Source organism: Anomalospiza imberbis, chromosome 22 (genome assembly GCF_031753505.1).
Source record: "Anomalospiza imberbis isolate Cuckoo-Finch-1a 21T00152 chromosome 22, ASM3175350v1, whole genome shotgun sequence".
In the NCBI taxonomy this organism is placed as follows: Eukaryota; Metazoa; Chordata; class Aves; order Passeriformes; family Viduidae; genus Anomalospiza; species Anomalospiza imberbis.
Window position 1 is genome coordinate 7,429,804 of NC_089702.1, and position 16,584 is coordinate 7,446,387.

At 66.9% G+C, this 16,584-nt stretch overlaps 1 protein-coding gene across 2 annotated transcripts; it reads right to left on the reverse strand.

Annotated features, from left to right (window-relative positions):
- Positions 1-95: 95 nt before the first annotated feature.
- Positions 96-15,829, reverse strand: SMARCC2 (SWI/SNF related, matrix associated, actin dependent regulator of chromatin subfamily c member 2). Of its 2 annotated transcripts, XM_068212509.1 has the most exons (29): positions 15,625-15,829; positions 15,348-15,467; positions 11,869-11,954; positions 11,509-11,590; positions 11,324-11,416; positions 11,160-11,229; positions 10,413-10,482; positions 10,248-10,323; positions 10,036-10,167; positions 9,839-9,954; positions 9,628-9,752; positions 9,480-9,539; positions 9,363-9,400; positions 9,004-9,134; positions 8,835-8,906; positions 8,636-8,749; positions 6,751-6,904; positions 6,533-6,625; positions 6,157-6,279; positions 6,026-6,088; positions 5,047-5,305; positions 3,816-3,977; positions 3,663-3,727; positions 3,447-3,576; positions 3,205-3,371; positions 2,984-3,118; positions 2,590-2,905; positions 617-736; positions 96-187 (listed from the first exon to the last, which is right to left on the reverse strand). In XM_068212509.1, the coding sequence occupies exons 1-29, from the start codon at positions 15,733-15,735 to the stop codon at positions 111-113; spliced, it is 3,360 nt and encodes a 1,119-aa protein (XP_068068610.1). In that variant the 5' UTR covers positions 15,736-15,829; the 3' UTR covers positions 96-110. The 2 variants fall into 2 exon arrangements, with proteins under 2 accessions (XP_068068610.1, XP_068068611.1); XM_068212510.1 differs by lacking the exon at positions 6,533-6,625.
- Positions 15,830-16,584: the final 755 nt, after the last annotated feature.

Consider the following 16,584-nt stretch of genomic DNA (forward strand, 5'->3'; position numbering starts at 1 on the left):
GGGAGGGGCGGAGGCGGGGGTGGGGAGGGTCCTTCGAGGCGCCTTGTGGGGGCGGGAGGGGCCGGGCCGGGGGGGCTGCGGCGTCCGGGGAGGGGGTCCCCGGCCGGGGCTCACTGCGTGGGGGGCACGGGGGTGGCCGTGCTGGGGGTGGGCACGATGGGGTCCGGCGGCAGGGGGGGACCTTGGTCTGCGGGGAGAGAACAACACAGAGGGGGCGCGGGGTCACGGCCGGGCTGGGCGCGGGGGGGCACAGGCGAGCGCCGCCCCCTCCCCTCCCCTCCCTCCGCGCGACCCCCGCCCGCCCCTCCCCTGCTCCCACATCCCCAAAATTTCTCACCTGCGAGGAGGCCGGGGTTGGGAAGGAGGCTTCCCTGCACGGCGGCCACGATGGCGGGGCTGTGCGCGGCGGCCGAGCCCCCCGGCAGCGGCGGCAGGGCCAGGCCGGCTGGGTGGGAGTTGGGGGGCAGCCCCCCCACCCCCGGCATGCTGCTGGCCAGGGCCCCATGCAGCGGGAGGGGGGCCGGGTTAGCGGGGAAGGGCTCGCACGGGGGGTTAGCCATGCTCGGGGGCACGGTGGGCACAGGCAACCCGAAGGGCAGGGCCGCGGTGGCATTACCGGGCGCGGCGGGGTGGCCGCTGCTGCTGCTGCTGCTGCTGCTGCCGCTGCTGCCGCCGCCGAGGGTCCCCGCCAGGCTCTGCGAGGGCGGCGGCTGCTGCCCGGGGAACGGCGCCGGGGCTGCGGGGAGAGCGGCCGTGAGACCCCCGCCCTTATCCAGGCGCCACTCAGTGGGGGGGATGTGGGGAGAGCACCTCTGGGACCCCCACCCACTCACCCACCACTCAGTGTGGGGGGTGGGAGATGTGGGGAGAGCACCCCTGGGACCCCCACCCAGTCACCCACCACTCAGTGGGGGGGATGTGGGGAGAGCACCCCTGGGACCCCCACCCAGTCACCCACCACTCGGTGTGGGGGATGTGGGGAGAGCACCCCTGGGACCCCCACCCACTCACCCACCACTCAGTGTGGGGGGTGGGGGAGAGCACCGCTGAGACCCCCACCCAGTCACCCACCACTCGGTGTGGGGGATGTGGGGAGAGCACCCCTGGGACCCCCACCCAGTCACCCACCACTCGGTGTGGGGGATGTGGGGAGAGCACCCCTGAGACCCCCACCCAGTCACCCACCACTCAGTGTGGGGGATGTGGGGAGAGCACCCCTGAGACCCCCACCCAGTCACCCACCACTCAGTGGGGGGGATGTGGGGAGAGCACCCCTGGGACCCCCACCCAGTCACCCACCACTCAGTGTGGGGGGTGGGGGATGTGGGGAGAGCACCCCTGGGACCCCCACCCAGTCACCCACCACTCAGTGTGGGGGGTGGGGGATGTGGGGAGAGCACCCCTGGGACCCCCACCCACTCACCCACCACTCGGTGTGGGGGAGAACACCATGAGACCCCCCCCCCCCACCCTTATCCAGGCACCCCCTGGAGCTGGGGCTGTGGGGGCTGCGGGAGAGCACCGTGAGACCCCCACCCTTATTCAGCCATCACTTAGAGCTGGGGCTGCAGGGAGAGGAGGGGTGCTGGTGAGACCCCCACCCTTATCCCCACTCAATGTGGGGGCTGTGGGGCGAGCATTGTGAGACCCCCACCCTTATTCAGCCAGCACTCAGAGCTGGGGCAGTGGGGAGAGCACCCCTGAGACCCCCACCCAGTCACCCACCACTCGGTGTGGGGGATGTGGGGAGAGCACCCCTGAGACCCCCACCCAGTCACCCACCACTCGGTGTGGGGGCTGTGGGGCAAGCATTGTGAGACCCCCACCCTTATTCAGCCAGCACTCAGAGCTGGGGCAGTGGGGAGAGCACCCCTGAGACCCCCACCCAGTCACCCACCACTCAATCTGGGGGCTGCGGGGAGAGCACAGGTGAGACCCCCACCCTTATCCAGGCACCCCTCGGTGCTGGGGTGGTGGGGAGAGCACCCCTGAGACCCCTGCCCTTATCCAGCCACCCCCTGGAGCTGGTGCTGTGGGGACAGCACAGGTGAGACCCCCACCCTCAGCCCTGAGCAGCAGTGACAGACCCCACTGTGAGACCCCCCACCCACCCACCCCTTGGAGCTGAGGCTGTGGGGAGAGAGGGAAACCATTCCTGAGACCCCCACCCTCATCCACCCATCCCTCAGAGCCAGGGCTGTGGGGAGTGTCAGAAACCATCCCTGAGAACCCCCCCACCCCTCGGAGCCGGGGCTGAAACCTGACCTGTGAGACCCCCACCCAAACCCCCACAGCACCGGGGCTGCAGGGAGGGTGTCAGTGACCGACCCCATCGCTGAGACCCCCACCCACACCCCCAGGGACAGCACCAGCGACAGACCCCAACACCGAGACCCCCCCTCACCCAACCAACCCCCATCCCTGAGCACCGGCGAGAGCACCCCCACCCCCAAAATCCTCAGCACCAGCCCGACCCTCCCCCAAAATCCCCTTGGAAAGCACTGGTGACACCCCCACCCACCCCAGCAGTGCGGGGACGCTGCCAGACCCCCCCACTGACCCCCCACCACCCCAGAGCCCCTGACTGACCGTGCGGGACAGCCGGGGCTCCCGGGGGCGGCGGCGGCTGCGGCGGGGGGGCCCCGGGCAGGGGCTGCCCCACGGGCTCGGCGGGGCCCACCATGGTGGGGGCGGGCGGTGCGGCCAGCGGGTGGGCGGCGGGGGCCAGGGGGGCACCGGCGGCGGGCAGGGGCTGTGCCCCGGGGGGCAGCGGGGGCTGCTGCTGCTGCTGCTGCTGCTGCAGGTGCTGGAAGTGCTGCTGCCGGGCGCGCATCTCCGCGTACTTGAGCTGCTCCATGTGGAAGGCCTGGCGGTCGGCCAGCAGCTGCTGCCGCTGGTATTCCAGCTGGAGGGACAGCAAGGAGGAGTCAGCCGGGCACACGGGTGGGGACAAGCGGCTGCCACCCTGCCCGCGGGCACTCACGGCCTCGCGCTCGCGGTCCATGATGGTCTCCAGCTCCTCGAAGTGCCGCAGTTTGATCTCCAGCTTCTTCATCTGCGTCTCCACCAGCAGCGCCACCAGGGACTTGATCTTGCGCTCCTCCACGGCCGCCAGGTGCTGCGAGGGGACAATGGCGAGGGGTCAGAGTTCACACCTGGAGCGTCCCCACCTGCTCGAAGCCCAGCCCGGAGCCCCGGCCTCACCTTGGCCTTGACGGCGGCGGCGGCCAGCGCGGCGGCGGCGGCCGTGGACAGGTTCCCCTCGCCGATGTCCCGCTCCACCTTGGTCTTGCGCTCAGCCTCGGGCTCCGGGGGTTCCTTGGGCGCCTCATCCGGCCCCTCCTTCACCTCCTTCTCCTTCTCGGGCTCCCCTGTGGCCAGGTGGGGCCGTGTCAGCAGCGCCGTGGGGGCTCAGCGTACCCCAGCCCCGCCGGGTCCCTCCTCACCTGTGCTGTCACCGTCACCCTTGTCGGGCTCCTTCTCGCCCTCCACCTCCTTCCCCTTGTCCTCCTCCTTCTTGGGGGTCTCCCCGGGCTTCTCCTTGGCTTCCTCCTCGGCGGCGCCATCCCGGGGCTCCTGGGGAAGGACCAGCCCCGTGGGCACCCAAATCCTGCCCTGTTTGCCCCCCAGGCCCCCTTCCCAGAGCCCCGGACCCCTTTTACCTTCGCCTCCTTCTTCTCCTCGGCTGGCTGCGCCTCTGCCCGCGCCTCCTCCGCCCCGCTCTCCTCTGGGGACACAAACCCGGGCTCAGACCCCGGTGCCATCCCCTCCCCAGACCCCCGTGAGCCCCTGCCCGGCCCCCTGGCCCCTCTGACCGATGCGCTCGGGCTCGTCCGAGGTGGTGCCGGCGATGCCGCTGCTCTCCAGCCCGAAGGCGGGGTCGGCCTTGCCCGTCACCTTGGCTGCCTCCTCCACCTTGCGCACGTGAGCCTCCACCAGCGCCGTGGGCACCTCCTCCTTCATCTTGGAGAATTCCTCTGCGGGCAGAATTCCTCAGCGGGACCCCCACAGGGACCCCCGGAGCCCCTTGGAGCCAACCCTGTGTCCCCCCAGCCCTGCACATCCCGTGGGGGGACTCGGCCCGGCCCCTCCGGACTCGTCCTGGCTGGCTATGGAATGTTCTGGAGGGCTCATCCCATCCTCCTGGGAGTTGTTGCGTGTCCCCAGAGGAATCTGCAAAGGTCTTGGTCGTCTCCCCATGTTCCTCATCCCTCTCCCCATCAGACTGGTCCCAGTTCCCTGTAGGACATCCTATAGGACTCAGCCCCTTCTCCCAGCTGAGGTGTTCCCGTCTCCCTCTCTCCGTAAGACTCATCCCGCCCCAATGCAGGATTCCCTACAGAACTCACCCCATCGTCCTACAGGACTTGCCCCTCTTCCTCTAAGACTCATCCTGTCTCCCTGTAGAATCCCCTACGGGACTCATCCCATCCTCTCACAGAACTCCCTACAAAACCCCTCGAAGGGCTCTTTCCACCTCCTACAGGAACCTCTACAGGACTCATCCCATCCTCTTACAGAACTCCCTACAAAACCCCTCAAAGAGCTCTTTCCACCTCCTACAGGAACCTCTACAGGACTCATCCCTCCCCCCAAAGAACACATTTCTCTCCCCTTACACTTATTCCCTGCAGGACTACCTCCAGAACTGATCCCATCCTCCTACAGAATCCCCTATAGGATGTTGTCCCTCTTCCCATGAAACTCATCCTGTCTCCCTACAGAACTCCCTATAGGACTCATCCGTTCTCCTACAGGATTCCCCACAGTCCATCCCTCTCCCCACAGTCCCCTATAGGCTTCATTCCTCTTCCCCTCTTCCTATAGGATTAATTCCTCTTCCCATAGAACTCACCCACTCCCCACGGTACCCAACTCTCTCCCTACAGGACTCACCCACTCCCCACAGTCCGTCTCCTCTCCCTGTAGGATTCGTTCCTTTCCCCACATCCCCATCCCCTCTCCCCACATCCCTGTCCCCTCTCCCCCATCCCCTCACCCCCACATCCCCCAGCCCCCTCCGGCCCCCTGCCCACCCCGCCTCACCCAGAGCCGACTTGGCTGCGGCCGAGGCCACGCGCGGATCCACCACGGAGGCCAGGAAGGCCACGGTGCTCATCACGGGGTTGCCCGACTGGCTGAAGGGGATGGGCTGGTAGGCCAGGGGCCCCAGCGAGGCCTCCGAGTCCTCCAGGTAGGGATCCTCGATGGGCAGGCGCAGGAAGTGCAGGATGCACTCGTCCTGCGTGCGGCTGCCCACGTGCTCCGACACCTTGTTCCAGTCGTCCTTGTACATCTCCAGGGCCTGTGGAGGGGTGACAGGGGTCAGCGGGGTCTGGCAGCCCTGTCCCCACATCCCCTGCCCCCACATTCCCTGCCCCTATATCCCCTGACCCCACATCCCCTGTCTCCACATCCTCTTTCCCCACATTCCCTGTCCCCACATCCCCTGTCCCTATATCCCCTGTCCCTATATCCCCTGTCCCCACATCCCTGTCCCCATTTCCCTGTCCCCACATCCTCTGTCCCATCCCCTATCCCCACATCCCTGTCCCTATATCCCCTGTCCCCACATCCCTGTCCCTATATCCCCTGTCCCCACATCCCCTGTCCTCATTTCCCTGTCCCCACATCCCTGTCCCTATATCCCCTGTCCCCACATCCCTGTCTCCATTTCCCTGTCCCCACATCCCCTGTCCTCATTTCCCTGTCCCCACATCCCTGTCCCTATATCCCCTGTCCCCATTTCCCTGTCCCCACATCCCTGTCCCATCCCCTATCCCCAGACCCCTGTCCCTATATCCCCTGTCCCCAGACCCCTGTCCCCACATCCCCTGTCCCCATTTCCCTGTCCCCACATCCCCTGTCCCTATATCCCCTGTTCCCACATCCCTGTCCCTATATCCTGTCCCCACAACCCTGTCTCCATTTCCCTGTCCCCACATCCCTGTCCTCATTTCCCTGTCCCCACATCCCTGTTCCCACATGCCCCGCTGTCCCCATGTCCCCTCGGGTCCCCACGCACCTCCAGCAGCAGCAGCGTCTCCTGCTCCGTCCACTCCCGAGTGGCGCTGGCGGCGGCTTTGCTCTGCGGGGGGAGATCGGGGGTGAGGGGCGGTGGGCGGGGGGCCGGGGCCGGGCCCGGGGGGTGCCCACCTTGGAGGGGACGTTCTTCTTGGTGTACATGTCGGTGCGGAGCCCGAAGTTCTGCATGTCCGCCGGCTTCTCCTTGCCCTTGTCCGGGAAGTTCAGCATCTGCTGCGAGGCCGAGGTGGGCTGCTGCTGGGGGGGAGAGGGGACACGCTGGGCCGGGCCCGCGGGGCAGGACATCGGCGTGTCCCCCTCCTCCCCGCTGTCCCGGAGAAGCCTTCGTGTCACGGCGTCCCCATCACGGCGTCCCCATCACGGCGTCCCCATCGCGGTGTTCCCCCCGCGTCCCTGCTCCCCGGGGCAGGGCGGCATGCGAGGGGGAGGAGGGAAGGAGCCTTCCTCGGCCAGCGGCGGGGGGCACGGACCCCAAGGAGCCGCCTACCAGCTCCGGCTTGCCCTTCACCGTCTCGCTGACCAGCTCCTCGATCTCTTTGCTCTTGCGGCCCGTCTTGGCGTCGCCGTCGCTCTGCCGGCCCTGAGGCACGGATCGAAGCTGTGCATCCCCCACCCCCCGCCCCACCCCGCGCCCGGCCCCCGCGGGGACCGGGGGGCGGCAGGGGGGGGTCGCGGCTGGGCGGGGCGGCTGCCCCCGGCACCCACCTGGGGCGTCTTGGGCTGCAGGGGCACCAGCCCCGAGGGCGTGTCGGCCAGCACGTGGAAGTGTGAGGTGGGTGGGGGGCCCATGGGGGTGGGCCGGCTCTCGGCGTCCACCTGGTAGTTGATGAGACCCCACTGCTCCAGGAAGGCGTGGACCCTGCGGAGAGCCGGGGTCAGAGCCCACCGGAGCGGCACGGTGTGACACTGACCAGCCCTGTGCCACGGCACTGGACAGCCACCAGTGCCACGGTGACAAGTGACCACTGTGTTCCATCGGTATTGGACAGCCACCAGTGCCAGGGTGACAACTGACCACCGTGTCCCATGGCACTGGACAGCCACCAGTGCCACGGTGACAACTGACCACCGTGTTCCACGGCACTGGACACCCACCAGTGCCAGGGTGCCAACTGACCACTGTGTTCCACTGGTATTGGACACCCACCAGGGCCAGGGTGACAACTGACCACCGTGTCCCATGGCACTGGACATCCACCAGTGCCAGGGTGCCAACTGACCACCGTGTTCCACTGGTATTGGACAGCCACCAGTGCCAGGGTGACAAGTGACCACCGTGTCCCATGGCACTGGACAGCCACCAGTGCCAGGGTGCCAACTGACCACCGTGTTCCACTGGTATTGGACAGCCACCAGTGCCAGGGTGACAAGTGACCACCGTGTCCCATGGCACTGGACAGCCACCAGGGCCAGGGTGACAACTGACCACCGTGTTCCACTGGTATTGGACACCCACCAGTGCCAGGGTGATGACCGGCCACTCCTGTCCCATGGCACTGGACATCCACCAGTGCCAGGGTGACAACTGACCACCGTGTCCCATGGCACTGGACAGCCACCAGGGCCAGGGTGACAACTGACCACCCCTGTCCCACTGGCACCAGGGTCAGAGCCTGCCGGACCCGGCGTGGGCAGCACGGAGTGACACTGACCAGCCCTGTGCCATGGCACTGGACAGCCACCAGGGCCAGGGTGACAACTGACCACCCCTGTGCCATGGCACTGGACACCCACCAGGGCCAGGGTGACAAGTGACCACCGTGTCCCATGGCACTGGACACCCACCAGTGCCAGGGTGACAACTGACAACCGTGTTCCACTGGTATTGGACACCCACCAGGGCCAGGGTGACAAGTGACCACCGTGTCCCACGGCACTGGACAGCCACCAGTGCCAGGTTGCCAACTGACCACCGTGTCCCACGGCACTGGACAGCCACCAGTGCCAGGTTGCCAACTGACCACCGTGTCCCACGGCACTGGACAGCCACCAGTGCCAGGGTGACAACTGACCACCGTGTTCCACTGGTATTGGACACCCACCAGTGCCAGGGTGCCACACCTTTGGTGTGGACCCCCCAGCGCCACTGGCACTAGACTCCTGCCACCCCCATGGTGCCAAAATCATCGCCCTGCCCCAGTGGCACCGGATCCCTGCCACGCCTGGGGTGCCACGCTGACCCCCTGCCACCTCCAGGGTGCCAAACCAAGCCCTCAGCTCCACTGGTGCCAGATTCTTGCCGGTGACAGATGCCTCACCAATCCCCCTGCCCTGGCACCAACACCAGGGTGCCACAGCAATGCCCCCACCCTGCTGGCACCAGACCCCCACCAACCCTGGGGTGCCACGCTGACCCTCCAGCAGCACCGAGGTGCCACGCTGACCCTCTGCCAGCACCGGGGTGCCACACTGACCACTCAGCAGTGCGCCACGCTGACCCTCTGCCAGCACCGGGGTGCCACACTGACCCCCAGCCCCACCAGCACCAGCCCCCTGTCAGGATTGGGGTGCCAAACTAACCCCCAAAACACCAGGATCACCAGACCCCTGGCAGCACCGGGGTGCCACCCCAGCCCCCAGCCGGACCCACCGCATGATGGCACAGACGTCCCCGGCCAGGTTGCGCCGGCAGGCCGTGGAGGTCAGGTACTCCTGCGGGTTCAGCCGGTACGTGTCGATCATGAAGTTCCGGTAGGCCAGGTAGCTGTGGGGGGCACAGGGGGGGCTCTCAGTGCCGGGCGTGGCCCCGGGGAGCTGCGGGCAGGTGGGGAGAGGGGGTTTGGCCTCACATTTCGGGGGTCTTGGATTTGTTTTTGCCGTTGAAGAACTCGGGCAGGGCGCGGCGCTCGATGGCGTGGACGCTGCGGGAGGAGAGGCTCGGGGAGGGCTCCGGGAGCAGCCTCCTCATCCTCAAGTGATGAAGGGCGGCTCGGGACCCCCCGGCCGTGCTGGCTGTACCTGTTGTAGTCGAACCAGGCGGCGTAGCTGGGGATGATGATGTGGTGGGTCTGCTCTGTCACGTTGTCCTCGTGCAGGTCGGGGTTCTTGGCCTGCTCCCCTTTGCTGCCGGCGCCGTTCTCCTCCTCGTCCTGCCCCACAGAGCAGCACCCCATGGGCAAAGGGACCCCCTTCAGCGCCCTTCATCATCCTCACCCACAGCAGGATGAGACCAAGAGCCCCGGGTGCAGCCCCAGGGGTGAGGGGAAGGGCAGAAAACAGCGTTTTTGTACCCAAAAGAGGGACAAGGAATGAGAGAGAACCGGGTGATCATCGAGCAATGGTGCCCCCTGTGCTGGGAACACCCTCCCCGGGCTCACCTTGCCAGCTGTCTCCATGCTCTCATCTTCCTGCTCATCTGGAAGGGAGGACAGGGGTGGGTTTGGGCACTGCCAGGCCGGGGGTCCCAGGGCTCTGCTGTGGCTCTTCAGACTCACCCAGGTCTGTCATGGTGCCCCCCTTGACGGGCGCCGACTCCGAGTCCTTCTTGGTGTTGACTGTGGGGGGAAAGTGGTGCTGAGCGCCCCGGGGACCCCTCCCACACTGCTGGGGACCCCGGGGGTGGCTGCTGCCCCCCACACTGACCCGTTTTGGGCAGAGTGACCTCCTCCACGTTGGGGACGGGTGAGGGCTCGTCCATGTCCTTGGTCAGGTCCTCCTGCTCCTCCTCACGGTGCCCACGCTTGGATTTGTTATAGGGGGTGGAGGGTCTGCCAAGGGAGAGACCCCCCGTCACTACTGACCCCCAGGGCTGAACTCCCCCACACCCAGACCCCCCCAAACTCCCCCAGCTCACCCCTTCTTCGCGTTCTTCTTCTTGGCCTCGGGGGTGGGCGAGGGCGAGGGTGAGCGCTTCCTCTTCTTGTAGTTGCCCCCCTTCTTGTCCCGCCGGTCCGAGTCGGGGCTGTTCACCTGGGGGGCACCGTGGGGGTCCAGCTGAGCAGGGTGAGACCCCCAGGACCCCTCCCCGAGGGGCTCTGAGCTTGCTCTGACCTCGTCTGTCAGTGTCTTGGCCGAGATCTTCTTCCTGCGGGTGATGGGGCTCTTCTCGTCCGTCACCTCGTAATCCTCCTCGTTCATCCACTCGTTGAAGGTGTCCGTGTCCAGGATCCACTTGGCGTGGACCTGCCAGGCAGGGGAGTGGCTGGGTCAGGCCAGGGAGGGGGGCTCCAGCTGCCCCCCAAACCTGGGGGTCCCCCCGGTACCTTCCGGGGCTTCTCCGGTGTCGGGGGATCCTCCACGGACGCCTCGATCTCACTGGCCGGGATCCAGGTGTCATAGCTGAGGGAAGAGGGGGATAGGGTCAGAGTGGCACCCACAGCGATCTTGGGGGGGACAGGGGGTCCCCGAAATCTTCATCCTCCCCTCACCTGTCGGGGTAGTACCCCCAGTGCAGCAGCACCTGCTTGTCACGCTTCATGACGGGCCGCACCCACTCCTCTGCGGGACACACGGAGGGGCCGGGCTGAGCATGGATCCTCCAGCCCCCCAGGGCCCCCCAAAACCCCCTCCTGCACCCACCTTCCTCTGCCCTCCCAAAGCCCCCCATGGCCCCCCAAAACCCCCTCCTGCACCCACCTTCCTCTGCCCTCCCAGAGCCCCCTGTGACCCCCAAAACCCCCTCCTGCACCCACCTTCCTCTGCCCCCCTGGAGCCCCCTGTGACCCCCAAAACCCCCTCCTGCACCCACCTTCCTCTGCCCCCCTGGAGCCCCCTGTGACCCCCCAAACCCCCTCCAGCACCCACCTTCCTGTGGATCCCCCAGAGCCCCCCAGACCCCCCTCCTGCGCCCACCTTCCTCTGCCCTCCCAGAGCCCCCCATGGACCCCCAAAACCCCCTCCTGCACCCACCTTCCTCTGCCCTCCCAGAGCCCCCCAAAACCCCCTCCTGCACCCACCTTCCTCTGCCCTCCCAGAGCCCCCCATGGCCCCCCAAAACCCCCCTTCTGCACCCACCTTCCTCTGCCCTCCCAGAGCCCCCCATGGCCCCCCAAAACCTCCTCCTGCACCCACCTTCCTCTGCCCCCCTGGAGCCCCCTGTGACCCCCCAAACCCCCTCCAGCACCCACCTTCCTGTGGATCCCCCAGAGCCCCCCAAACCCCCCTCCTGCGCCCACCTTCCTCCAGGTTCCCGGGCACGGGGCAGACGATGTGCGACGCATTGCTCTTGTCCTCGGTCACGGTGCCCTGTGACAGCCAGGGGATGAATCCAGGCTTAATATTGGGGTGAGGCCTTGGATGAGCCCCGCCCTGTGCCCCCCACCCTGGCACTGCCACCCACCTGGTGCCTCTTGACGATGTCCTTGAGCTTTCCCAGCAGTTTGGGCTCAATCTCCTGGTGCAGGAAGATGTTGGGCCGAGCCAGGCAGTTGTTCTGGGGAGGCAGGGGGAGAGCAGAGCTGTGAGCTGAGGAGTGGGGGACACGGTGGGGGTCCCGGGGTGGGGGTGGGGGCCGTGGGCTCTTACCTGCACCAGGGATTTCTCGATGGTCATGAACATCTCCACGTTGCGGTCCATGCGCGAGGGATTCTGGAAATCGAAACGCCGCCTTATTGGAAGAAAAGAGCGACTCTCATGAAAGCCACAGCTCAGGTCTCCTCGTCAGCACCCGAAATTTGGGGAGGGGGGGGGAGTGGGGCACGTGCCTGGACCCCATCAGGGTCCACAGTGACAGAGGGGGACACGTCCCAGTGCCTGTTTGCTCTGGAGGTGACAGCCCCACATCTGCCCCACCCTGGGAACCCCCAGCCAAGGCCACCCCTGGAGGGGACCCCCACCCCTGCCCCCCCAGGACCCCCACCCCGAGGGGTGCAGGTGGGTGCTCACCATCCTTGGTCGCTCTTGAATTTATAGGCGGCTGCCAGGATGTGGCACAGGGCTCCCCCCGCCTTGAAATCCAGGAAGCATTTGATCTGCAACGGGAGAGGGGTCAGGGGGACAGGGACACTGCCCTGCTGGGGGGACATCTCCTCCTCGGGGTGCCATCCCCTTGTCTGGGTGCCATCCCCTTGTTGGGGTGACATCCCCTTGTCTGGGTGCCATCCCCTTGTTGGGGTGACATCCCCTTGTCTGGGTGCCATCCCCTTGTTGGGGTGCCATCCCCTTGTTGGGGTGACTTCCCCTTGTCTGAGTGACATTCCCTTGTTGGGGTGATATCCCCTTGTTGGGGTGACATCCCCTTGCTGGGGTGCCATCCCCTTGTTGGGGTGACATCCCCTTGCTGGGGTGCCATCCCCTTGTTGGGGTGACATCCCCATGTCTGGGTGACCTCCCCTTGTCTGAGTGACATTCCCTTGTTGGGGTGACATCCCCCTGTTGGGGTGACATCCCCTTGCTGGGGTGCCATCCCCTTGTTGGGGTGCCATCCCCTTGTCTGGGTGACTTCCCCTTGTCTGAGTGACATTCCCTTGTTGGGGTGATATCCCCTTGTTGGGGTGACATCCCCTTGCTGGGGTGCCATCCCCTTGTTGGGGTGACATCCCCATGTCTGGATGACTTCCCCATGTCTGAGTGACATCCCCTTGTTGGGGTGACATCCCCATGTTTAAGTGCCATCCCCTTGTCTGGGTGCCATGCCCACACGTAGGTGCCATCCCCTTGTCTGAGTGACATCCCCTTGTTGGGGTGACATCCCCTCATGGGGTGACATCCCCATATTTAGGTGACATCCCATATCTGAGTGACACCCTCTCACAGGGTGCCATCCCCGTCTCTGGGTGCCATCCCTGTGTCTGGGTGACACCCCCACATCTGGGTGACAACCCCATGTCTGGGTGCCATCCCATCATCAGGTGCCACTCCCCTGTCAGGGTCCCCCATCCCCAGGTGTGGGTGTCACCCCCCTGTTAGGGTGACATCCCTTTGTCAGGGTGATGTCCCCTCACTGGGGTGCCATTCCCTTGTTGGGGTCCCATCCCCTCTCCCAAGTGCCACCTCCTTGGGCTCTGTCCCCAAGCTGGGATGGGGTCCCTGCAGTGTTGCAGCACTGTCCCCAGCTGGGGACATGTCCCTGTGTGGGGACACTGTCCCCAGGTCCTTTGGGGGCTGTCCTGGGGTCCTTGAGGCAGTGTCCCCTGGTCCTTGGGATTCTGTCCCTGCCGTGCTCTGTCCCTGTGTGGGGACATTGTCCCCTGGTCCTTGGGATGCTGTCCCTGTGTGGGGACACTGTCCCCAGGTCCTTTGGGGGCTGTCCTGGGGTCCTCGGGGCAGGGTCCCCTGGTCCTTGGGATGCTGTCCCTGTGTGGGGACACTGTCCCCAGGTCCTTTGGGGGTTGTCCTGGGGTCCTCGGGGCAGGGTCCCCTGGTCCTTGGGATGCTGTCCCTGTGTGGGGACACTGTCCCCAGGTCCTTTGGGGGCTGTCCTGGGGTCCTCGGGGCAGGGTCCCCTGGTCCTTGGGATGCTGTCCCTGTGTGGGGACACTGTCCCCAGGTCCTTTGGGGGCTGTCCTGGGGTCCTCGGGGCAGGGTCCCCTGGTCCTTGGGATGCTGTCCCTGTGTGGGGACACTGTCCCCAGGTCCTTTGGGGGTTGTCCTGGGGTCCTCGGGGCAGGGTCCCCTGGTCCTTGGGATGCTGTCCCTGTGTGGGGACACTGTCCCCAGGTCCTTTGGGGGCTGTCCTGGGGTCCTCGGGGCAGGGTCCCCTGGTCCTTGGGATGCTGTCCCTGTGTGGGGACACTGTCCCCAGGTCCTTTGGGGGCTGTGCTGGGGTCCTTGGGGCAGGGTCCCCTGGCTGAGGCCCTGTCCCAGATTTGGGGTGTCCCCTTTTGGGACACTGCTCCTGGCAGGGCGCTGTCCCTGCTGTGCTCTGTCCCTCTGTGGGGACATTGTCCCCTGGTTCTTGGGGACAATGGTGTTCCAGGGTCCCCGGCACTGTCCCCAGCACTCCAGCCATGTCCCTCACCAGGGCACTGTCACTGGCTGCTGTCCATGGTCAGCTGCTGTCCCCGAGCGACCCGAATGCTGAACGGTGTCACCAGGGCCATGTCCCTGAGGCTTTGGGTGCTGTCCCTGCTCAGGGTCGTGTCCCCAGTTCACTGCGTGGTATTCACCAGGTACTGGGGTGCTGTCCCTGCTCGGAGCTTTGTCCCCAGGTCTTTGGGGACACGTCCCCAGCGCTGTCACCCTGTCTCTGGGGCACGCTCCCTGCTCAGGACCCTGTCCCTTGTCATCATTGTCCTTGTCCCCTTTTCACTGGGGCTCTGCCCCAAGGTTTGGGGTGCTGGCTCTGCATTTTTGGGATGCTGTCCCCATTCAGGCCTTGTCCCCACCTCCCTGGGACCCTGTCCCTGGGTGCTGTCCCCAAGTACTGGGGTTCTGTTCCTGAATACTCAGATGCTGTCCCTGGGTACTGGGGTGCTGTCCCCACTCAGGGCCTTGTCCCCTGCTCTTTGGGGCCTTTTTGGGGGGCACTGGGGCCTCGTTCCCACTCAGCTTTGTCCCCAGGTTTTGGGGTGCTGCCCGTGGGTCACTGGGGCCTCGTCCCAGGGTCACTGGGGTCTGCCCCCAGGCCTTTAGGGCACTGTCCCTGCTCATCAGGGTCAAAAAAATCCCTGGGTCCCCAAATCCCGGGGGTCCCCAAATCACCGGGGCTTTGTCCCTGGCTACTGGGGTGCTGTCCCCAGGTCTTTGGGCTTTGTCCCTGGCTACTGGGGTGCTGTCCCCAGGTCTTTGGGCTCTGTCCCTGGCTACTGGGGTGCTGTCCCCAGGTCTTTGGGCTCTGTCCCTGGCTACTGGGGTGCTGTCCCCAGGTCTTTGGGCTCTGTCCCTGGCTACTGGGGTGCTGTCCCCAGGTCTTTGGGCTCTGTCCCTGCTCAGGGTCTTGTCCCTGCTCAGCAGGGCCCTGTCCCCAGGCACCGGGGCTCTGTCCCTGGGCATTGAGGGGACATCCTGAGTACTGGGATGCCTTCCCTGGATATTGGGGTGCTTTCCCCAGTCAGGGATTTGTCCCCTCTTCTCTGGGGCTCCTCCCTGGGTCCCTCCAGGACCGCATCCCAGGGCCATCCCTGCACCTTTGGGGCACCATCCGTGCTCAGAACCGTGTCCCCGCTCACCCGGGCCATGTCCCCAGCTCTGCGGGATGCTGTCCCCACGTCCCTGAGGCGCTCTCCCCAATCTGGGCTTTGTCCCCCGTTCCTCGGGGCTCTTCCCCAGCTCACCCCGGGGCCACGAGGGTCCATCCCCGCGCCCCCGGGGCACTGTCCCTGCTCTGAGCCTTGTCCCCAGGTCCCCGCGTGTGCCCCACACGCCCCGAGGGGGGCCCGGCCGCGGTGTCCCCGCGTCCCCCCGCGTCCCCCCGCGGCTCTCACCGGCAGCTTGGTGAGGGGCGCGTTGCTGACGTGCTTCCCGAACACCTCCTCCTGGAACTGCAGCAGCTGCACCACCAGGCTCGACAGCGACTTGTTGGTGGGGGGCTCGGCCTGGATGTACTGCGGGGCCGGGGGCTCAGCGCGGCCACCGGGGCCGCTGAGGGGAGGGGAGGGGAGGGGAGGGGGGGGCGCGATGGCGGCGGCGGCGCCGTGACAGGCCGGGCCCGGCGGGGCGGGGGGCGGCGGCGGCGGCGGCCCCGCGGTTCCGCGGACCTACCTTCTTGTAGTTCTTGCCGAGCCAGAGCCGCACGTTGTCGAACTGGCTGACGGTGTCCGAGGCCTCGTAGTACTTGACGTTGGGGCCGCCGTCCTTCTTCCGCACCGCCATCTTGAGCGGGCCGGGCCGCGCCGCCGCCTCCGCCCGCCGCTGCCGCCCCCTGCCGGCCCCGCGCCGCCACTGCCGCGCCCGCCGCCGCCGCCTCCGGTCGCTGTCCCCGTTCCCGGCCGCTGTCCCCGTTCCCGGCCGCTGTCCGCGATCCCGCTGTCCGCGATCCCGATGTCCCCGATCCCGGTCGCTGTCCCCGCCGGTCGCCGTTACGGCCCCGCCGCCCCCCTTGGTGCTCTCCCGTTCCCGCACTGGCGCTCCCGCCGCCTCCGCTGCCGCCCCCTGGCGGTGCCGCTCCCGCACTGCCGCCTCCGCCGCTCCCGCCGCTCCCGCCCGGTGTTGCCGGTCCCGGTCGCTGGTCCCGCTGCCGCTCGGTGTTGCCGGTCCCGGTCGCAGTTCTTGCCCCCGCACCGCTACCCCCAATCGTTGTTCCCGACCTCAATCGCTATTCTCGGCCCCGCCGCCCCTGTTCTACTGCCCGCCACCGGTCCCGCCGCGACCGCCACCGCCTCCTGCTGGTCCCTGTCCCGCCGTTCCCGCTGTCCCCCGGGCGCTGTTCCCGGTCCCGGGCGCTGTTCCCGGTCCCGGGCGCTGTTCCGGGCTCCGAGCCCCCGCTCCACCGCCCGTTGTTGGTCCCGCTGCCCCCGGGCGCCGTTCCCGGCCCCGCCGCCCGCAAGTGCGACAAGCGAGGCACGACAAGGAGAAATGGGTTCAAATCTCAGGAGATTGGGTTTAGACGGATACTGGGAGGAAATTCCTCCCTGGGGAAGGTTGGAATGGATTTCCCAGGACAGCCGTGGCTGCCCCGTCCCTGGAAGTGTTCCAGGCCGGGTTGGACGGGGCTTGAAGCAG